Here is a 24,381-nt window from a genome sequence, read left to right on the forward strand (position 1 = left end):
TAGGACACTCCTTCCCCAGGCATATCGTTGCGAAGCGCATAGCCACTAGGCTAACTGCGCAGACTCCTACATTCTAAATTCCAATACATAGCTGAGTTTCAATTTAATCAAAGCAGAAAAATTAGCTGTTTTAAGAAATAACCATGACATCATTATTGCCAAAGCAGATAAAGGCAATACTACTGTCGTCCTTGATTAGATAGCATAGCTTGAAAAAATGAAGTAATTGGTATCTGACCACAGCACATACCAAATGGTTAACTACAACCTGCAAACCACATCAAAAAGAAAACAGTAGAATTCATCAAGTTAGTGATCACGTAGCCGGAGGAAACAATTAAAAAGCTAATACTGCATTATGCCCGCATTCCCAGAATTTGTGACCTGCCTAAAATACACAAAACAAGCACACCACTATGACCAATAGTTGAAGGAATCAACAGCCCAAATTATCACTTAGCCAAGAAACTAGCAGCTACACTCAAGGAGTTGGTAGGTCATTCCCCCCTCCTATGGAAAAAATATACAACATTTCATAAACAAAATTAGAAACATGACACTCAACAATGAAGATTTATTAGTCAGCTTTGACGTAATTGCCCTTTTCACTAATGTCCTGATCAGTGATACTATTCTTCTCATACAGAATATCACAAATATTAATTTGTGATATTCTGTAAAAATATCACAGTCCTCTTTGCCCACCTGCTTCGCTCTGGGTATTTCGTGTGGCAAAATAATTTTTACCTACATAAAGAAGGTAGAGCCATGGGCTCACCACTTTGCTCCCTATAGCTAACTTTTACATGGAAGACTTCGAGCAATGAGCTCTAGATTCAGTAAGACTGAAGCCCAGAGTCTGGGTCAGATATGTTTGATGATATTTTAGCCATTTGGCCCCATGGCTCCAAAACATCAAATACATTGCTTAGCCACTTGAACAAACAACACAAACGTATCCAATTTACCATCAAGATTGAAAACAATAACTCTCTTCCTTTTCTAGACACACACTTGTCACACATCTTCCCTCAGACTGCCTTTCTTTCACTGTCTACTGCACACACACACACACAGGGCCAATACATACATAAAAATTCATACCACCATCCAACACAAAACTAGGGGTCATCAGCACCCTAAAACATACAACCCTAGCAATTTGCACCAGTGAGCATGTACTGAACAGAGAATATGAACTTATTACCCAAATGTTTATAAAAAAATGGCTACAATAAAAAAAACGTTTACAAGATCCTTGACAAAAAATACCATTAAAAGCATAAAATATTACAAAAATGCCATAGGCATACCATATATTAGGGGCATATCAGAAAAAATACACCGAACACTATATAAATGCAATATTAAGGCAAATCTGAAAACGCACCCCAACTCAACATCACCAGAGTTAAAGATCATTACTATCAACCTAAGAAGCCTGAATGGCAAAGAAATTAAACTAGCTGAGGAATTAGATAAGTACCAGATCAACATGATAGGGGTGACTGAAACAAAAAAAGACAAAAACTGGTGAGATCTTAGCAATAAATACAAAATGTTATATTCAGGCAATGACAATCAAGGAAAAGAATGAGTACCCATTTGAAAAATTGTTAAATGAAACAAGGATTTGAAAATGTTGAAATAAAATTCAACACTAAATATGAGGCTAATCTTCTTGAATGGCAGGCAGTCTCAAGTGGAGTGATGTGGACAAATATCAGAATGGGGACTGGACAATGAGACTTATTTGTGCCTATGGTCCCACAGAAGGTTCTACTAAGGTAGAAGTGAAGGAATTTTTTGAGGCGTTAGAGAAAGCAACTGACACAATGAAAAATGAAAAGTTGGTCCTTGTTGGGGATCTAAATAGCAGAGTAGAAAATGATTGTCAGACATACAAAAATATTTTGGGAAAATTTGGAGAAAAGAGCAAAGCTAATAATAATGGCAAATACTTGTTGGATTTCTGCTCAGGACATGGACTGGTTATTACTAACACCATGTTCCAACATAAAAACGTGCACAAATTCACATGTAGAGAAGAGGCAAGGAATAAGAAAAGTCTCATGACTATGTTATTGTTGATAGTGATGTTTTCTCCCTGGTGCAGGACATCAGAGTGTACAGAGGATTTGAAATTGGAAGTGATCACTATTTAGTCTTGAGCAGGATAAAATTGAATTTCATATTGAAAAGAATAACATGTAAGAAAGTTTTAAAGTGAATAAAAGTTGAGCAGCTCTCAGATGTGAACTGTAGACTGAAATACACAAAGATTATTGAAGAAAAAATGAAAGATTTTGAGAACAGGAACCAAACCTTGGAGATTCAGTAGCAAGCCTTGAAGAAAACTGATTGTTTCAGCCAGAGAGGCATGTGGTGAGGTTGTCTGCAAGGATAGAAAAATCAGAACTCCATGGTGGACACAGGAAGTTAAAGAGGCAGTGAAGGAAAAGATGAAAACATATCAAAAGTTTCTGGCAAATAAGTCAGCTTGTGCTCTTAGAGAATATAGAGACAAATGTAAGAAAGCTAAACAGTGTGTAAAACTAGCTAAACAAAAGTCACGGGAGGACTTTTGCAAGAGTATCGAAAATAAATATTCCGGAGGTTGTTGAAGAAGTTTAGAAATGGAGGAAAGAGTGCTGTAAAAGGAATGAGAGATGATAAAGGTGTCATGAAAATGGAGAAAAGATATCCTTGAAGTATGGACTAATTACTTTGAAAAATTGTTAAATGAAACAAGCAGTGAGAGCAAAGTGGTAAAAAACACTCAACAAGAATACAGTCAGGAATAAATATCCATACTTGAAGTAGAAAAGCCATCAAGGGCTTGAAATGTGGAAAGGCAGCAGGTGTAGATGATATTTGACCAGAAATGCTGAAGTATGGTGGAATAAAAGTCTTACAGTGACTGCACTGCATAGTTCAGAATGCCTGGACAGAAGGACGGATTCCTGATGATTGGAGTAGAGCTCTTATAGTAACCATATATAAAAAGGGAAATAAAACTGAATGTGAGAATTACAGAGGTATTTCCCTACTGAGTATTCCTGGTAAGATTTCTGCAAGTATACTCCAGAAATGGTTGAGAAGAATTGTGGAAGAAAAGCTTGAAGAACAAGCTGAATTCAGGCCAGATAGAGGCTGTCAGGATCGGATCGTCATTTTATGACAAATAGTTGAGAAATCATTCGAATATAACAAAGATCTGTATTTAAGTTTTGTTAATCTGGAAAAGGCATATGACAAGGTGTCAAGAGAGAAGCTATTCAATAGGCTACAGTTATATGGTGTCAATGGGACATTATATCAAGCAATACTTAGTCTTTATTTAAGTTGTAAGTCAGCAGTTAGAATTGGAAGTACAGGAAGATGGTTTAATGTTAAATCTGGTGTGAGACAAGGATGTACATTATCCCCTTTGTTATTCATTATCTATGTGGATCACATTATGAAGGAAAGTGGTATTAATCCTTTCTGCCCATATTACGTGGCGAATGATTCCAATTGGGATCGCATGTCGTAGTTCCATTTCTTTAATATAATAACAGGTATGTATTATACATATAAATCTTACCAATATCAGTTTTTATGACTTAGTAGAATAATATGCATATATTGGAATATAGAGTATAAGATCAGAAGTTGAATATTTGCTACCAGAATATAATGATTCCATATGGAATCAGTACATGAGAATTCCTATCCTGAAATGCATTTTTCATCATAATAATTGATACTCTTGCTTTTTTAGACCTAAATACAAAATAAATAGAAAAAAAATTTTTTTTCACTTGGAAAAAAAAAAATTCAGGTCAGAAAGGGTTAAACATGATATCAAAATTGGAGATGCTAATGTCAGCTCTTTGCTTTATGCAGATGATGTTATACTTTTAAATAAATCCACTGCAAGATTCTCTGACTAAATTGAATAACTGTTGTAGTAGATATGGTATGAAGGTCAGCAATAAAAAGACAATGAAAATAGGCAGAATCATTGAAAATGTCAACTGCATTGTGAACAGAGAACCTGTGGAACAAGTAAAACATTTCAGCTACTTAGGCACGATTTTTGCTGAAGATGGTAAATTAAATGTGGAAATAGACAACAGAATCAAAAAAGCTGGTATGGTAGGAAGTCAATTGAATAAATTCATATGGAATAAGAGAGAAATTAGTTGTAATGCTAAATTAACTGTATACAACACAGTGTTCAAACCAGTTTTAACTTATGGATCTGAGAGCTGGGTCAGAAGTAAAACACTTGACCGAAGACTAGAGACTGTGGATATGAGAGTCCTGAGAAAGATTAGAGGCATGAACAGATGGCATCAATGGCAATATCATATTAAAAATGAGGATATTAGGAAATAACTTGACATTGTCAGCATCCAGAAATGCATTAGCAGAGCTAATCTCAGGTGATATGATTACTTTTCTTTATAAGTAAAGTAATTCATGTGTATTTCTGTCTCCACAAGTTCTTCACTATGAATTCTGACCACCATGTAACCTTAAAAGAAAGTACTTTTCCCTTGTTTGTTATAGCACATCATTTTGTTATGGTGGTAATTGCTGTAGTGCACATCTATTTCTTTCCAATTTTTGCATTGAAATCTGACAGCACAATTATATTATTTTATGGAATTTTTTTTAGAATTAGCTCCAGTATTTCATAGAATTCAACTTCTCTCCTCTTCTGTAATTTTTATGAGTGTATGTGCACATACATAATAAAAGTTATTTTATTTTTTATTAGCATAGAGCATCAGATCAGAGGTATTGCATATAAAGCATTTTGGGATATCTTACAAGAGCAACTTAGTGCAGAGCCTCCTGTGTATGATAATGCTATGATCTTACTGAATGAAATTAAAGAGGTAAGGAATATTTTTCTTAGCCAAAAATCTTACATAATTGTGAGATGAGATTTTTGGCTTTCATTTTTATAGTATATATTATTATTATTTATTTAAAAAAAAAAAAAAATTCTCAACCACACGTAGTCCTTATAGCCAAAGAAGATACTGATTATTATGTGATAATATCATTAAAATAATACCCTTATGTAACACGAAAAAATAATGTAATAAATTATTCTTATAATTAAAAATTTATATGAACAAACAAAAAAAAATTATTATACAAAAAATTCCAAATAATCTTCATTGTTAACATTAGAAGAACATGTGTTGTAAATACATAATATAGAGGGAAAAAATACTATTAAAAATTTTTAGTTGAAATCAATGTAGAAAATGTAGCACTTAGAGCTGAATTCTGTAAAATTATAAGTTGCAATGTCACTCAAGATATCTATTGTATGTGTAAATATTTTAGCAATCAATAAATTACTATTACTATTAAAAAAAAAAAAATATATTATTATCTGAGACTTCCATGGAGTCAAGAACTCATTGAAAGAGGCCATAAATCACCCAAACCAGCTGTCATACTTTTCCTTAAATTCATTCACACTAGATACATTCATTACCCCTAAGGCAAAATATTACACTCACTCACTGCTCTGTGAGAGAAAAACCTAAATCTTACCCCTTTCTTGACTGTGGACAAACAACTTCCATGTTCTTTCCCCACCTTCCATATAATGAAAAATTTCATCAGACGATATCCTATAACACCCATTCAGAAGTTTATAGACCTCTATCATAATCACCCCTCTTTCTGTTATTAACCAGAGTTTGTAATCCACATATGCACAAACTTCATTATAATCTAAATCCCATAATCTAGTATAATCTTTGTAAAACTCTTCTTTGCATCCTTCTACAGCTGCTTTATACTCTTGGAACCCAGGAGACCAAATCTGTGCAATTTCACGTGTAAAAATCAATAATCTCTCCCCACCTTCCATATAACGAAAAATTTCATCAGACGTTATCCTATAACACCCATTCATAAGTTTATAGACCTCTATCATAATCACCCCTCTTTCCCTTATTAACCAGAGTTTGTAATCTATATATGCACAAACTTCATTATAATATAAATCCCATAATCTAGTATAATCTTTGTAAAACTCTTCTTTGCATCCTTCTACAGCTGCTGTATACTCTTGGAACCCACGAGACCAAATCTGTGCAATTTCACATGCGTAAAAATAATCAATCCTGAAATGACCACAGATCAGCCTTTGCAATGAATTTATTTAGCAGTAGTAATTTTGCTGTCTTATTCTTCAAATCAGTGCAGCAGAACTAGACAGTTTATATTCTTCATTTTACTGACAATATTGCAGAAATTATTTTCGCACAATTTTCAAATGCTTGCATTGCAAATCATTACGTTAAATATTTATGTTTTTTAAAATATCATTTATTAAAATAAATATCAAACTTTTGTTTTCTTTCCTTGCAAAATACTATTATATGGATCATAACACATCAGTTTTAGAAATGAATTTTTCTATTGTTATTAACAACAGAAAATGTTAATTGCTTTATTTGCTTTTGGTTTGTGAAACTTTAATTGCAAAAATGTATACTGTACATCCACAGATGCGAGACCCTTCGACACTTGTGCATGTCAGAAGAAGGAGAATCTATTCTGATAATAGGGTAATCCATCTTGTGGGATGAATTGTTTATTATTACATGTTGGAAAATTTACTTTTCTTTTATGAACATTGTAGTTTTTAAAGCGATAACTATTTTGCTTGTATCACAGTTGCAAAATGTAACATATAAAGCACATGGTTTCATGTGTTGGTGACCATTTCATACATCCTTTATTTATTTTTCACCTTCAGCATGAATTGGCTATTCTTGGCAATCTTCCAGACTGGGTTCTGTGAACTGTAGGCATACAATATCTAATAATATTTCAGCATGAACTCATTCACCTTCTCCTTTCACTTAAAATTGCAACAGACCATTTTTTTTTTTTTTTTTTTGGTGCACATTTCTATAATATCCATTACTTAACCATTGTAGATGTGATGAAAATAGATGAAAGATGTCTTGTATGGACCAGTTCAAAATTTATGCTCATTTAGAAGAGTTTCAAATGTACCCCCCCCCCTTCCCTCTCCACTCCTGGAACTGAATTATAATACCACAGACAGTATTCAAAATCTATTACTTTATTTTACTGTTTTGACAAAAGAAATAAGGCAATAATATTGTTGCATCTGTTGAAGCAAGTACTTCTTATTCCAGACTATTTCTTCATACTCTATAATCAGTTGTTGAGCTGTTTGCTGACATTATTCTAAATTTTATACATACTATGCTGCATTTTTCACCATATAAACACTCGTTATATGTATGCCACAAAAAAAAAAAAGAAAGTTCAGTAGTGTTACTGCTGCTTAGTGCTTAGTTGCCATTTCTGAGATAAGCTGTCTTAGAAATACTACATAGTAATCTCCTCAGCTGGAGGAAAAGGCTAAAAGTTTAGGGTACTCTCACTGCTATTGAGAAAGACAAGTTAGAACACCTCTGTAGGTCACACCAGAAAGCCCTCAAGCAGCAGGTCAGAATGCACCAGCAATCTGTTTTGTTTTCAGTTGATTAGCAGACATTATAAACAGAAATAGATATTTCTTTTACAGGCTGATACAGTATTCATGTTAAAATAATTATTTCCTCATTTATGATAATCAGTTTCACTTTTATTATTAAAAAATTATATACTGATACAGTTTTCTTGGAAACAGAGCATTTAATTTTTTTTTTTAAAAAAAAGGTGCATATATTTTACATAAGGGCTCAACTTTTTTTTGGGGTGGGTGGGTGTTTACCTACCCATTTAACCTGCAAATATGTCAGATAATTTATTTTCAAAACTGTTCGCAAGACAGTTGCTACAAATATAAATTCACTTGTGGAACACGCTCATACATTTTAGTGTAAAATAGTAGTAAAACTATAGCTCCTTCAAAAATGCTATCTGTCTAAACTAGCACTAAATGTATTTTTCAAATGCGCAGTGATTTTTTTTTTTTTTTTTTTTTTTTTGTACTACAAGAAAGTACCAAATAATAATAAGAATAATATGTCGTATTCTCTTTTTCATCAAGGTTTTGAACAACAAAATGCTATAATGTTATCGATTGTTTTTGAAAAGAAAGTGCACAGGATTATTTTCTTGCTATTTTTGCCAACTGAACATTGGAAATTATGAGTATGACATTAACTTAACTGTAGTGGAGTGGAAACATTTGTGACCTCTTGACTTGAAGAGAGTGAACTGTTTTACCTAGAATTTCCTCTATTGGGAAATTCCAAGGAGAACATTTTGATTGTTTCCAAGATATTCATTCACGTTTTGAGATGTATTACTGAAAATATTGTGGAAATTATTTTCACTCTGATTTCCAAAGCTAGTGTTAAAAAATGATTTTCAAATATTCTGAAGAAAAAGATCCTGTCAAGCAACATTTATTGAAATAAATATGGTTTGAACATTCTTTTTTTTTCTTGCACTTTTCTGATATATGGAAATATGCATGTCATGTCAATTATGCTTACAGATTTAGATTCACTGTTGTTGTTTGTGAACAACTCTTTCTACTTTTCTGAGAGAATTATATTAAATTGCATTATATTCTTATTTTGAGGCTAATTTTTAAAACATCACAAATTTATATTCAGTAGCATTTCATATGACTTTGCAGTTGAAAAACAAAGTAGATTATTATTATTGTTGTTGCTGTTGTTATTATTTGTAGAGTATTGTAATTCTTGTAGATAAACTTATATGTTGGTGATACATAACTGTCAATTTTTAGGGAAAGCCAACGTATACTGTTATATTAATATTACGGTAATGTTACATTACCATCTTCAGGGAACATAAAATTAATGATATGTGCATGCAGGCACTAACACTGAACAAATATGGCTGAAGACAACAACTGAACAACAACAACAACAACTTGCTGACCATGCTTTGGACACCTGCCAAAATATGCTGGAAGAAAACTACCTTACTACACCGCAGCAAGTATAAATATGAGAGATTATTCCTGGAATCAGCCTCAGCTCTAAAAAACTCCCCAAACCTCAACAAATTTTGATGCATGAGATTGCCCCAAATATGGGAAGCTCGCATTCTTAGAACATCAGCCCAACAGCCAAGACTACTACCCAATTTAGCCTGCTAGGTGGCACCTTTTAGGACTCTAGGACCGACTTCATTTGTTGTCTTCAGCCATATTTGTTCAGTGTTAGTGCCTGCATGCACATATCATTAATTTTATGTTCCCTGAAGATGGTAATGTAACATTACCAAAATATAGGAAGTATTAATTAAAGTTTTTTAATTAATATAACAGTATATGTTGACTTTCCCTAAAAATTGACAGTTATTTGTAGAGTGCTTATTTCACTAATAATAATTCAGTTTCTAAACCATTTTAAAATATATGGTAAAATTATTTACAATATGTCTTATGAGGAATTGATTTAAATTTTTTGTTTGTTTTGAAGTATTCTAATCAGCCCCCCCCCACTTGTCAGCTCACAGTAACTGAATTATAAATATCCACTTTTTTATAATTTTGTATTTCATACTTTTCACAGTGTGTAATTTCACATTTCAGTATCCGAAATTTCTAACTTCATTTCATCTGTCGAGAAATGAAATGAAATAATTATTTTCTTATCTATACTATTTATTTGCCATTTGATTATTCCAACTACTACTTTCTTTTCTTTCAGAGTCCCAGCATTCAGTTGTTTAGGGAATTACAATCATCACATGATTGTATTTTTTACAAATAGATTACCTGTTATTGTCTGTACTTAAAAAGTCTCTCTCTTATCTTTATGTCATGTAAGTTAGATATGAAAGTTATGTTATTTTTCTGTCCTTAAAAAGAGGAAGGAAAGAAGGAAGCTAAACAGCATGAAATAATTTCTTCTGTTTATGCAGAATATTTTTTTCTCTTTGAATATGCCATAACAACATGATTGTTTTACTTTGCTATTTTCTAATAAAAATATTATTAGCATAGTGTTACTTTCAAAATTTGTCATTTGTAGCCCACTCTGCTATGAAAATTTAAAAATCAAAGTTTCACAATCTGCAAACTGTACTCTTATTTACTAAAAACAGTCTTATAATAGGCAAATTTGAAAAAAAAACCAGTTGCATTAGGCAGGATTATGTTACACAGAATGTTTCAAAAAATAAAAAATCCTAATGAGTATCTGCTGTTGAAGATACTCATTAGGATTTTGAAATTCCTCTGAAAAGTCTAGGTTCTAATAGTAAATGGTTTTCATTATTTTCCGTTAGAAATGAAATTTGATAATAACAGTAATAGTTAATCTTCTCAGGAAGAGTGAACTTTCATTCGCTCTTCCTTAGTCAACGAGAATAATAGAATATTATAAGTATTGTTATTATCACTATACTGTTATTATAGAATACATTATGATAACTCATTTTTTTTTTTTTTTGGTATAAATTGCTATGTACATTAAAAGAGTCCCTTTATCCTACTTTTAGTAAAATACTACTACTACTAATAATAATTCTATTGTGCAGAAATTTGGAATTCACTTTTGACACCTGTAATATACATATTTTGAATGATAAACTACAGCAAAAGTATTGCTACTTCAAAATTGCCAAATGATATCTAAACTAACTGAAAACATATACATAACAATTCACTTCATAACTGTTTATTTTAATTTGTAGTGAGTGATTCTGGGAAACCCAAAAAGTTAAAGTGCAAGAACTGTAGATTACGTTATATAGATTATTCGTTTCATGATATGATTAAAGATTTTTGTATAGTTCTCTAGAAACAAAATCATAAAAGTACAGATCTTCACACAACCTGTATTCTTTGAACCATGAATATGAATTAAAAATAAAAAATAAATAATGCTTCATTTTGGAACATATGGGGCTGTTTTTTTTATTATTATTTTTTGAAAGATCTGCGTTTTAATTAAATTATAAAATAATTGTTTGACAAATAATTATCTTGAATCAAGTTCTTCAAGAACAAATTAAATGTGTTGTCGACTTAGGGATTAAACACAATTAGCACAAAAAATTGATGATCACATTGATTTTCCAAAGTGGTACAATATTTAATGAATAAAGGTATGAAAGGATCTCTTATTTTGTCCTGGCATTAAAAACTACAATTATATTACAAAAGAAGTAGAAAAAATAAAATAAAAATAATTTGTAGGTACTTATTCCATCTAATATAACTAAGATTCCAGTTATCCAACATACAGCAAGGAACTGTGGATAGGCTTATGTGTTCGTCAGACATGTTGTAATAGATTTAACGGTATTGATATGAACACAGATGGATAAGAAAATAACTATTTATTAACTTAAAAGCTAATATTTAACCTAGATGGTGCCCTATTAGGACTTTAGTCTTGTGTTGCACATTGCAATTACTTATACTAGCCCCACTGTTACACCGGATTGTGGTTGTCTTGCATTTGTAACAAACTTTGTATTGTGTACTCTGAAGATGCTGGATATAATACCAGCAAAATATTAGCTTTTAAGTTAATAAATAGTTATTTTCTTATCCATCTGTGTTCATATGAATACCGTTAAATCTATTACAACAAGCAAGGAACTGTGTTTCTTGCTATATGCATAGAGACATAGCTCTGAATGCAAGTTAATCTAGTTAAGTGTTCTTCTCAGCATGAGGGATTATCACACCTTCTAATGGATATGAGAATTTACATTTCTTATCCATGTTCTTCCAACAGATTTTATGCATCATATCCAGGTTTTGCTGGATGTATAGTATATACGTGCTAGCCAGTAGGGAGGTTAAGGAAAGTTGATCATTGCACTTTAAGGTTCCATGGCTTTACAATTTCACATTTTTTTATTTCAGATCATTTATCTTGATTGATCTCAGTTATTGAATATACTTTATTTTTTTATTTTCATTTTTATTTGCTCTCATGGACTTAGTAAGAGGTTAACTCTACTCGAAGTGTAGTACCATGGAACCAAGTTTTTGTGAGTGGGATTGAAATTTTCAGCTGCTATGTGACCACCTCATTTGATAATGCAAGCATGACTTCTTCTCCCTTCTATGTGTTAGGCCTGCTGGCCTGTTGCAAGGCTATCTTAAGTCCTAAGTCTTACCCGTCCTGAGGATAAAGTGACTAGCCCTATACCTCCCGGTATATTCTATGGCTGCAGCTGCGTGTGTTCATGGGGCCGGTTTGGCTGCTTGTGGGAGGAAAAAACCCCAGATAAACTGGATAGAAACCCTGCTGTCCATGATAATGCAAGCAGAGTTGAATAATATTGGGACAGATCTTACAAAATACAAGCTCAAATTTTAAGATCTATTTTGAAAGAGTGGAACCTTCTCAAAAATGGACGTGACTTCATTTCAAAAACATCAGCAAAATTTAGAATTTTTTTTCCCCTCTGAATGGCAGTGACTGTGTTTTGCAATGATGCTAGCAGATTAATGGAAATGCTCATGAGAAAACATGATAATAATGAATGGCATTTGTTTATAGATTTATTGAAGCTTGAAGGCTGTGATTCTAACTTGGGAAATAAAAATCCCTCTATTTCAATAGTGCATGCTCTCCATATGAAGAAATTCTATGGGAATGTGGTTTTGTAAAATTTGCACATAATTGTTTTGCTTCTTATGTTAGTCTTTTTACAGTATATGTAATGATTGAAAATTTCATAAAATGGGTTTATTTTGTTATATGCTAAAGTAATCTTTAAAAAAATATATATGTATTTGTTCACATTTAATAATGAAATTGTATGCTTAGTTTTATTGGAACTACATGTGGTTAAGTGGTAGCATAACAAAACGAAACTAAAATGTACAGGTATCCCTCATATAATGCAGTACTTATACAATGCGGTCTACAAATTGTAGTAACCCTTGTTCAGTGCGGTACTTATACAACGCGGTTTCGATAAAAACACGGTCTACAAATTGTAGTAAACCTTTTATCTTTTCATATGTTTTTCACCTCACAACTTAAAAATCAAATTTTATCTTCGTTAAATTTGTCTGCCCATATGCCGCATGTAGTTATAAGTAGCAAATTTATATTAGGGGAAATACCCTTTAGCATGCATGTTCATCAATTGTTTACCGTATAAAGTGTTTATTGTTGAAAATTGTCTTCGTTTTCTGGTAGGAAAGCCCATTAAAAATCATAAATGTGTTAATCTCAAGCTGAGCACTTTATTTTCTGGTGAGTTACGTACAATATGTAATGCTTTTTTATGTTAAAAAAAATTATTTTTATAGTAATGGCCACAAACTGCAATGAAAGGGGGAAACCAACATTGAAAAGAAAATTAATCTCTCTCGAAGAAAAAAATTAAAATCTTGGATTGGTCAAAAAATGGAGAAAAACCAGGAGTTGTTGCAAGGACTTTGAATTTAAATGAATCAACAATTCAAGCAATCAAACAAAATGAACATAAAATCTGAAAAAGTGTTTATTACTGGATCAACGATAAGTGCAAAGCTCATTGCTCGTGTACACGATATTCTAATGGAAAAAATGGAGAAATCTCTAATGATTTGGTTAGAAGTTGCACCTCAAAAGAAAATTCCTTTGGATGGAAATCTCATTAAACAAAAAGCTCTCAAAGTTTATAAACATTTATAGTGTGAACCAGGTGTTCAATGTGGATGAATCCAGGTTATATTGGAAAAAAAATGCAAAAACGTACCTATATTTCGAAAAATGGAAGATCAGCTCCTGTATTCAAAGTTTCCAAAGATAGAATTACCCTGCTGTTTGGTAGTAATGCATCAGGTGATTACATGACAAAACCAATGTTTATTAACCGATCCTCAAATTCTCATGCTATGAAAGATTAAAATATGCACTATTTTATTTTTTCTAAAACATTTATGCATTATGTGCAATGAAGTTTATTTACAATTTGTAATTTTTATGCTTTTATACAATGCATTTGTTTCATAGTTTATTTGTTTTCTTAACTTACATGAATTACTTGAATTAAATAAAAATATATTTTTGTTGGATATGTCGTTGTTTATTTAATTAAAAAAAAAAGATTTCAGAACATAACCCTACTTTTTCTTTGTGATCTGAGTTTCGCATAATGCAATTTATATAACACGTTATATAACGCAGAACCTAACATCTGTGTTATGTGAGGGTTACCTGTATTTAACTAGTAAACTTGTTTACTGTATGTTGTAATGCTTAGGGATTTACATAGACATAACATTGCATGTATATTATTGTATGTTTGTTTATAGTAGTTTTCTTGTACTATATGCTGTTACAATGTGCAAGCTCTGAAGTAATGGCAGCCATGTGTCACTTTTGTTTTGCTTTGAATCTCGGTAATGATCATGTGCATTAGTTTTGAGTTTTTAGAATAACTGTTTCTGGGTAAAGAGAATGGCATCAAAATAGTAGGCAAGGAAGCTAGAAAGGAAAACAAAACACACTATGTTGAGTTCTTTAATCTTGGTAAAATTTCTATGTGCATCTTCAGCTACTTTCCAACGAGGAACTGTGAAGTTAATAATTGAAGGACAGTATGATGTCTTCATATATTAGTGACAATATTTTGTGCTTAATGAAAAGCAAGATGAAATTCAGGTTTTTCATCCTGCAAAACAGACAAACTAGCTACAGAATATGTGTTTTGACATATTCCACAGAATGTATACCTCAATTTATTGCCTTGTAAGCACCTTTGATTAGTTCTATTTGCATCTATATTACTTAGCACCAACAGTTTATTTAAACCTTAACAACAGCAAAAAAAAAAAAAAAAAAAGTGAAGATGAACAGGATTTAGTGCTGGTGTGTTCATAGGAAAATTAAGGGAGTTAACAAATGGTGCTAATGTTTAGTCTGTATTAAAAATTAAGATGTCAGAAAAGAATGTAACATTATTAATATTCAAGAATGCATAAGTAGAGCTAATCTAAAATGGTATAGTCATTTAAACAGAATGGTGAATGAAAGATTAGCAACACAAGTTTGAAACAAGACCTAGAAGTTAGTAATGCTTGTATGTGGCTTACCTGTTGTCTGTTAATTGTGTATGGCCTCCAGTTTATGTGCCTGCTTTGTGAAATGAAAAATCCTGCTTTTTCCATATATGAATGCATCAGGGAGGTAGGTGGGAGGTCTTTAGAAGCTGTGTGTTGAGGCTTAAGTGCTGTGAAGAAAGATCAAAACTAAGTGCTCCTCACCCGACAAATAATAGAGCAATATGGAAAAAATGTTGTTGATCAGAAATTATCATGAAATACTCTGTTATGCAAGATGTTATTGTCAAAATATTTTATGACAGTAATATTTGTTATACCAATAAATGTTGCTAATTTGTTATATATGATGATGAATTTTGATTTTTGTGGCCTTTATAATATATTTATATTGGCAGCCTGGCTGACTGAGTGGTTAGCATATCTACTCTCCAGCCAAAAGACCCACAGTGGGATTCAAACCCGCTGTGGACATGGATGTTTGTGATTGCCTGTGGAAATACTAGTGGTGGTGGTCGACGGTAGATGGTGTTGGTATAGTTGCAGTTAGTTGCTGGATTGAGTGGTGGAGAGAGAGTTTGTAATGCAAGTGCCTTCCTTCGATGACTCCCTGGAGGTGTCAAATAATAATAATAATATTTGCACTACTTGATGTTGATTTTCCTTTTGCCAGATTGTCTTGGGAATTTTATTAGTTTTTGCTTTTTTTTTTTTTTTACTTTTTTATTTATTTTATTTTTTTATATGTATACCATTCTTAAAAGGTTTTAAACCTATCATGCTTCAATACCATGATTGAACTAAGAATTCTGGAAAATCTGGAAACTCTGCTCTAGAGATGAAATTGAATTTTTTAGTCACTTCTGGTCTCCAATTAGCAGAGTGATGGATGTCTCAATTAAGTGATGAGATTCATTTGCCATATGATGGTATTCACAAACATTTGTGTTTGCATTAGGATTCAAACTTACATCCTGTAAGTTAAAAAACTGAAGTTCTACAGACTGGGTGAATCAAACTGGTACTTTTAGCATTCTTTATGCCTAAGTTCCAAATTACAGTAGAAATTAGTTGTAGTTTATGAAAGTAGTTATAATCAACAACAAATGAATGAAACATACCCAGTTCTAATTCTTTATATTTTTAATTTTACATTAAAATAGCAACTGAAGATAATGTATTTAGAAAATACATCATCATCTTCCACTTAATATAAAATTCAGGCTTGGTGGCCTCACACAGTCCTGGCTTGCCATGACATGCTATGGTAAGGTGATTAATCCTATCTGTAGTCTAATATGTTTGTCAATTGTGTGTATTTCTTGACAAGTTTGTCTGTCTTGAGGAACGAAAAACCTGAGTTTTTCATCCCTCAAGATGAAAACTCTTGCCACTTTTGTATGAGACTGACTAACACATCTCTAGTTCAAGTCCATTTTAAGGTTCTCAAATAATCACAGATGGGATTTGAACCCAGCCCTTGCTAACCAGTAGTCATCATCAGTACTGGCTGAGCTTTGTGAGACTCCATAGAAAAGACAGTTATGTATAATTCATTTCCTCTTGCTTTAGATTGGGGGTCAGTGAAGAAAAAAAAATCATCATCATCATCATCAAATTCCTGCCATGTACCCTCAAGGGGTGTACAGGATATGACAGTACTACATGAAAAAATTACATCATCACTAACTTCCTATCTACAATTTTCCTCCAAATCAGTCTGTTACTTGTCAAGACTCCAACATTATCAGATCTTATATTTCTATCATCCAAGGCACTTTGTACTGTATCAATGCACCTATATCTTGGTCTTCCTCTGGGTCGTTTTGCTGCCAACCTGGCAGAGAACACTTGTTTTACTAATCTTTCCTCTCCCATTCTATTTAAGTGACCATACCATCTGAGATTAGCTCTGCTAACGCATTCCTGGATGCTTACAATGTCAAGTTCTTTCCTAATATCCTCATTTTTAATATGATATTGCCATTGATGCCATCTGTTCACGCCTCTAATCTTTCTCAGGACTCTCATATCTGCGGTCTCTAGTCTTTGGTCAAGTGTTTTACTTCTGACCCAGCTCTCAGATCCATAAGTTAAAATTGGTTTGAACACAGTCTTGTATACAGCTAATTTAGTGTTCCGACTAATTTCTTTCTTATTCCATATAAATTTATTCAATTGACTTCCCACGATACCAGCTTTGCTGATTCTGTTGTCTATTTCTATATTTAGTTTACCATCTTCAGTAAAAATTGTGCCTAAGTAGCTGAAATGTTTTACTTGTTCCACCGGTTCTCCATTCACAACACAGTTGACATTTTCAATGATTCTGCCTATTTTCATTGTCTTTGTCTTTTTATTGCTGACCTTCATACCATATCTATTACAACAGCTATTCAATTTAGTCAGAGAATCTTGCAGACTTGTAGCAGATTTATTTAGAAGTATAACATCATCCGCATAAAGCAAAGAGCTGACATTAACATCTCCAATTTTGATATCAGGTTTAATACCACATTCCTTCATAATGTGATCCATATAGATAATGAATAACAGAGGGGATAATGTACATCCTTGTCTCACACCAGATTTAACATTAAACCATCTTCCTGTACTTCCTTCAATTCTAACTGCTGACTCACAACTCAAATAAAGACTAAGTATTGCTTGATATAATGCCCCATTGACACCATATAACTGCAGCGTATTGAATAGCTTCTCTCTTGGCACCTTGTCATATGCCTTTTCCAAATCGACAAAACTTAAATACAGATCTTTGTTATATTCCCATGCTTTCTCGACTATTTGTCGTAAAGTGAAGATCTGATCCTGACAGCCTCTATTTGGCCTGAATCCAGCTTGTTCTTCACCAAGCTTTTCTTCCACAATTCTTCTCAACCGTTTCTCAAGTATACTTGCATAGATCTTGCCAGGAACACTCAGTAGGGAAATACCTCTGTAATTCTCACATTCAGTTTTATTTCCCTTTTTATATATGGGTACTATGAGAGCTCTACTCCAATCATCGGGAATTCGTCCCTCTGTCCAGGCTTTCTGAACTATGCAGTGCAGCCACTGTAAGACTCTTATACCACCATACTTCAGCATTTCTGGTCGAATATCATCTACTCCTGCTGCCTTTCCACATTTCAAGCCTTTGATGGCTTTTTCTACTTCAAGTATGGATATGTATTCCTGACTGCATGCCTGGTCAGTGTTTTTTATCACTGTGCTGTCATCACTACTTGTTTCATTTAGCAGTTTTTCAAAGTAATTACTCCATACTTCAAGGATATCTTTTTCTCCTGTTTTCATTTCACCTTTATCATCTCTAATTCCTTTTACAGCACTCTTTCCTCCATTCCTAAGCTTCTTCAACAACCTCCAGAATATTTTGCCACCTTCTTGATATTTATTTTCTATATTCTTGCCAAAGTCCTCCCATGACTTTTGTTTAGCTAGTTTTACACACTGTTTAGCTTTCTTACATTTGTCTCTGTATTCTGTAAGAGTAAAAGCTGACTTATTTGCCAGGAACTTTTGATATGCTTTCTTCTTTTCCTTCACTGCCTCTTTAACTTCCTGTGTCCACCAGGGAGTTCTGATTTTTTTTATCCTTGCACACAACCTCACCACATGCCTCTCTGGCAGAATCAATCAATGTTTCCTTCAGAGTTTGCCACTGAATCTCCAAGGCTTGATTCCTGTTCTCAAACTCTTTCATTTTCTTTTCAATAATATTTCTGTATTTCAGTCTACAGTTCACATCTGAGAGCTGCTCAACTTTTATTCGCTTTAAAACTTTCTTACATGTTATTCTTTTCAATATGAAATTCAATTTTATCCTGCTCAAGACTAAATAGTGATCACTTCCAATTTCAAATCCTCTGTACACTCTGGTGTCCTGCACCAGGGAGAAAACATCACTATCAACAATAACATAGTCAATGAGACTTTTCTTATTCCTAGCCTCTTCTCTCCATGTGAATTTGTGCACATTTTTATGTTGGAACATGGTGTTAGTAATAACCAGTCCATGTCCTGAGCAGAAATCCAACAGATATTTGCCATTATTATTAGCTTTGCTCTTTTCTCCAAATTTTCCCAAAATATTTTTGTATGTCTCACAATCATTTCCTACTCTACTATTTAGATCCCCAACAAGGACCAACTTTTCCTTTTTCATTGTGTCAGTTGCTTTTTCTAAAGCCTCAAAAAATTCCTCCACTTCTACCTTAGTAGAACCTTCTGTGGGACCATAGGCACAAATAAGTCTCATTGTCCAGTTCCCCATTCTCATATTTGCCCACATTACTCTACTTGAGACTGACTGCCATTCAAGAAGATTAGCCTCGTATTTTGTGTTGAATACTATGGCTACTCCTTCTTTTCCTTGATTGTGATTGCCTGAATATAACATTTTGTATTTATTGCTCAGAAAGATCTCACCAGTTTTGGTCTTTTTTGTTTCAGTCACCCCTATTATGTCGATCTGGTACTTATCTAATTCCTCAGCTAGCTCCATTTCTTTGCCATTCAGGCTTCTTACATTGATAGTACCGATCTTTAACTCTGGTGATGTTGAGTTGGGGTTTGTTTTCAGATTTGTTCCAGTAGCTGACTTTTCGCTGTTCGCCCTGGTTCCCTGGCGAAAACAACGGGGGCCTTGTTTAACCGGGCGACGCCCCAGCCGGCATGAAATTTTGTCATGTTTACCATCATTTTTTATTTTGGTTTAACCAATAAGAATACAATTTGGTCGGCTAAATCCCAAATTGCCAGCCCATCCTCGTTCGTTCAGTATCAAAGTAGATACCCAACAGGGTGCACCACGAGAAGGTGAGGATTGGACATTAGGTCAGAAGCCCTGGTCGGTTCTCCGCATTCCTTTAAAGGCTATGTGGAGGTCTCCTCTCAGTTATACAGCTTTGACCCTTAAGCACCACTGACCCTTAAGCACCCCTTAAGAAAAAAAAATGTAACTACATTTTGGAGGTAATCAAAAATATTGCAAGTTATTATTTCACGTTTTCTTGTAAAATGACATTTAGTGATCTCAAAATAACAGTGTGTCCTGTAAAGTATTATACATTAGAGTTACTTAATGAACTGAAGAATGCTGTATTTACTATATTTATCAATCACTTTGTAGCAATTATCATCATTAATATACATTTTTAAACATTTTTATTTTATATTTTGTTTCAGAATCTCATTTCACTTCTGTTGCCTCACAATACACGGCTTCGCACTCACATTTGCGAAGTATTAGATATTGATTTAATACGCCAGCAAGCTGAACATAATGCCTTAGATTTTCAACATTATGCTCAATTTATACTTTCTGTCATGAGTAGAACATGTGCTCCCATAAGAGACCAGAAAATCACAGAGCTAAAGGAAATCACAGATGTTGTTCTTTTGTTTAAGTAAGATTATTTTTGTTTACTGTGTTTATCTGCATTGTCTTATATTGACTGTATTAAAATGGATGTTATACTTTTCACACATCGAGGGGAGGTCCCTCCCCCCCCAAGAAACACAAAGTCTATCATACCACTCCTTAAACTCATTGACCGTTCTTGCTCTCACCACTCCTTAAACTCATTGACCGTTCTTGCTCTCACCACTCCATCAGGCAAATGCATTCTATGGTTCAACCACCCTCCATGCAAAGAAACCACTCCTCACCCTCATGCTCACAGTTTTCCTTTTGTATCTTCTAGGGATGGCCTCTTGTCAGCACAGCAGAAAACTTAATCATTTTTCCATAAGGACTAACCTTCATTTCTCCAAGAAACACATCAACAGGTTCCTTATTGTACAGCATATGGGCAAATCAACTAGTGAACACACAGTTTACAGAGAAAAAAAAATTAGTGTGCGTTAGATGACATTATACATAGATGAATAATGAATAATGGCATTGTATGTCGATAGAAGATTGAGTAGTGTAGACAGTGAGTTGTGTGGATTGACATGCCTTGTAATGATGAGTTCTTAGACTCCTTGGAGGTATCACATAATAATCATAATAATTTCTTGACTATAACTTCCTGACGGATCTATGTCTTGATGTTAAGAACAAGGCTTTAATTCAGTGAAATATTGTAACATATCTTAGTGAAATGCTTGTGTTCTGTAAAGAATGCAAGGACAAAAGTGTAATTTATATGCTTTATACGGAGAAGCATGTAAGAAGTGTGCTTCACACAGAGAAATCTAGAAAATAGTTCTTACAAAGGATTATACTTCTTAGAAATGCTATACTTTCCAAAAGTAACTGATGAATTCTCTTATATGATTTATTATGTTTGCCTCATCCTGTGGTATAATAATTAATCCCACAAAGATAACACTGATAGAATCTTCAAGAATTGGAAAAGTCCAATTCTTGCTTACCTGGAGCCTACATTGCAGGACGTAACTTGTATGACACTAATCTTTAAAGGTACCCATGGCATAATTATAAATAATAACTTAACACAATAACCACAGTAATTAACTTTAATGAAATAAAGGTACAAATATTTCATACTGAAATTAACAGTACATCATCAGTGTAGAACAAGCAGCTAAAAGGAATGGAATACAAAGTACAGAACAGTCGGTGGATTACCAATTAAAAATTGTTACCACGTGCTAATTCTTAAAAACTATTTCTTTGATGGTTACATAAGATAAGAATCTCCCAAAAGTTTGGAGCCCTTTTACATTGCCAAATCTGAATTGAAATGATCCCCCCCAATTTTTGTGAGATTCTTATCTTATGTAACCATCAAAGAAATAGTTTTAAAGAATTATTTAATAATATTTTATTAATATTAATTTCTAACATGTGGCAACAATTTTTAATTGTTATCCTCCGACTGTCCTGTACTTTGTATTCCATTCCTTTTAGCTGTTTGTTCTACACTGATGATGTACTGTTAATTTCAGTACGAAATTTTTGTACCTTTATTTCATTAAAGTTAATTACTGTGGTTATTGTGTTAAGTTATTATTTATTTGTATGACACTGTATGCAGTAGATAATCTCTGTACTGAATCCCTAGGGACTAGAGACATAGTTTGTTATAATACAAGGTTCACTATAGTGAATTTAAAATAAAATACTAACAACTGTGCATTCCATTCCCATGAAACAAAAGAAATCACAGAAAACAAATTGTGAGTGATAAAAGAAATCGCAAAAAAAATGTAATATAGAAAATTGCAGGAAACAGAACAAAGAAAATTACTAGAACTAGAACAAAAGCAATTGTAAAAAAATAAAAGAAATTATGGGAATTGATACAAAAGAAATTGTTATTTTATTGAGTATAAAGAAAACAAATAATTGTTGTCTGAAAAAAAACTTTAAACAACTTTTACCGCTTACACATGTAACAAAAAAATATAGAATTTTATTCAAAAACTTTAATATATTTTATCCACTGTTAGGTGGACATGATCAGGGAGACAGGCTGTTACTACATTCAGAACGTGAATCACGATAAAGAGTCATAAAGTGTGCATATACCAACTTGTGTTTCAAGTTTTTCCACTTAGTTATACTATAAATTAAAGGTACCAAGAAATTATATACTTGGTTTAATCCTTTACCCAAGTGTAAGCAAACAAAGTTTATACCTGAAGTATTTTCAGGATTAGGGCAACTCGTATATAGAGGCTAATGACTTCACATCACTTCCCTTAGTATCCCATAATGCAAAGCACATATCCTTATAGACATGTATAATGCTATGCATTATGGAAAGGGGACCCTTCTCACAATGAAAATACTTCAGGCGCAAACTTTGTTTGCTTACACTTGGATAAAGGATTAAACCAAGTATATAATTTCTTGGTACCTTTAATTTACAGCTCGTGTTTCAGTCACAGCTGAAGTATGTGATTACACTATTAGAGTTCAAAGGAACAATTGTACAAGTTGTGTAGACAAAAAAGAATTTAAAGTAGGATTTGAAGGGAATGAATTAACTGTGGAAAGGGAGGTGGATAACAAAGATAGTTTCAGGCAGAGTTTGGTGGATAGAAGAAGTAGAGGTGATATGATTGAGACTTTTAAACTGTTGAGAGGTGATTACAGGGGTGACACTAGGAAGTTCTTTTGCTTGGTTGAACAGCCGGAAGGAGTGATGACAAGAGGCCATCCCTGGAAGTTACGAAAGGAAACTGTGAGCAAGAGGGCGAGGAGTGGTTTCTTTGCATGGAGGGTGGTTGAACCATGGAATGCATTGCCTGATGGAGTGGTGAGAGTGAGAACGGTCAATGAGTTCAAGGAGTGGTATGATAGACTTTGTGTTTCTTGTGGGGGGGGGGGAACCTCCCCTCGATGAGTCTTGATAGACTTTGTGTTTCTTAGGAAGGACCTCCCATGATGAGTCTTTTGACTCCATGAAAGCCTGAATAATAATAATAATAATAATAATAATAAAATTATAAACAGTTAATAGTGATCACTTCCCAAAACTTAGATATTAGATGCAGTCTGAATGCAAAAAGGTATAGATTTGGATGATTTCATAGCACTTCATGTGTCAAGGAAAACACAATGAAATTTGAATATGCAGGAATGAAGAATCTTTGTTTGGTTCCAAAGAACACTGCTCTTAGTGTCAATAGTGTGAGAAGCAAGGCCATACGTGTCAAATTCCAAAAATGTAATATTGTCTTGATGTTCTTCGATTCTAATTAAGTCATCATCATCATCATGCGTATCAATGATTTAGGCCTAGCATGGTCTGTTCCGGCATTAGAAGTCATCTTGAATCGTTTAAGAGGACATCGTGGTTTTCTTTTTCCAAATGACTTCTACTTTAAGGCTTGTTTTGGTAATCTTTCTGTTTTCATTCTTTGAACGTGTTCCATCCTTTATGTTTATATTTTTTAATTTTTTCTATTACTGGTTCTTGGTTTAATTCTTTCATAATTTCTTTGTTTCTTTTGTGATCAAATAGGGTATACTTTGCAGTTTTTCCTATAAACTTCATTTGTGCTGTTCTTAATCTTTGTTTGACTTTTTGTTTTATTGTCCAGATTTCCTTCCATACATTAAGACTGGTAGGGCTAATGTATTGTATACTTTTAGTCTGGTTTGTTTTTGAACTAGGTTTGGTTTAAATATAGAGTTAATTACACCTGTTATTTTTAAATATTTTGCAATTTTTACGTTTATATCTTTTTAATTTTCATATGTGATCATACATCCTAGGCAGTTAAATGAATTCACCTGTTCTAAGATCTTGTTATCTATTACTATTTTAGTTCTTGCTGGATCTTGTCCTTTAAAGGCCATAGTTTTTGATTTTTCTGTTGATATTATCATACCATAATCTTTGGATATCTCATTTAGATCTAAAATAGCTTTCTGT

General features: G+C 33.1%; 1 protein-coding gene across 2 annotated transcripts in view; it reads left to right on the forward strand.

Moving 5' to 3' along the window:
* Nucleotides 1–24,381, forward strand: part of LOC150097854 (T-complex protein 11-like protein 1) — a 202,108-nt gene that overhangs the window by 29,912 nt on the left and 147,815 nt on the right. For both annotated transcript variants that reach the window (XM_090406253.1, XM_090406251.1), the window contains exons 4-5: nucleotides 4,769–4,889; nucleotides 20,213–20,433. In XM_090406253.1, coding sequence (XP_090262379.1) covers nucleotides 4,769–4,889; nucleotides 20,213–20,433 — 342 coding nt within the window. The remainder of the gene's footprint in view (nucleotides 1–4,768; nucleotides 4,890–20,212; nucleotides 20,434–24,381) is intronic.

Source organism: Typopeltis vanoorti, chromosome 16 (assembly GCF_054136105.1).
Source record: "Typopeltis vanoorti isolate ZY-2024b chromosome 16, IOZ_Tvanoo_1.0, whole genome shotgun sequence".
In the NCBI taxonomy this organism is placed as follows: domain Eukaryota; kingdom Metazoa; phylum Arthropoda; class Arachnida; order Uropygi; family Thelyphonidae; genus Typopeltis; species Typopeltis vanoorti.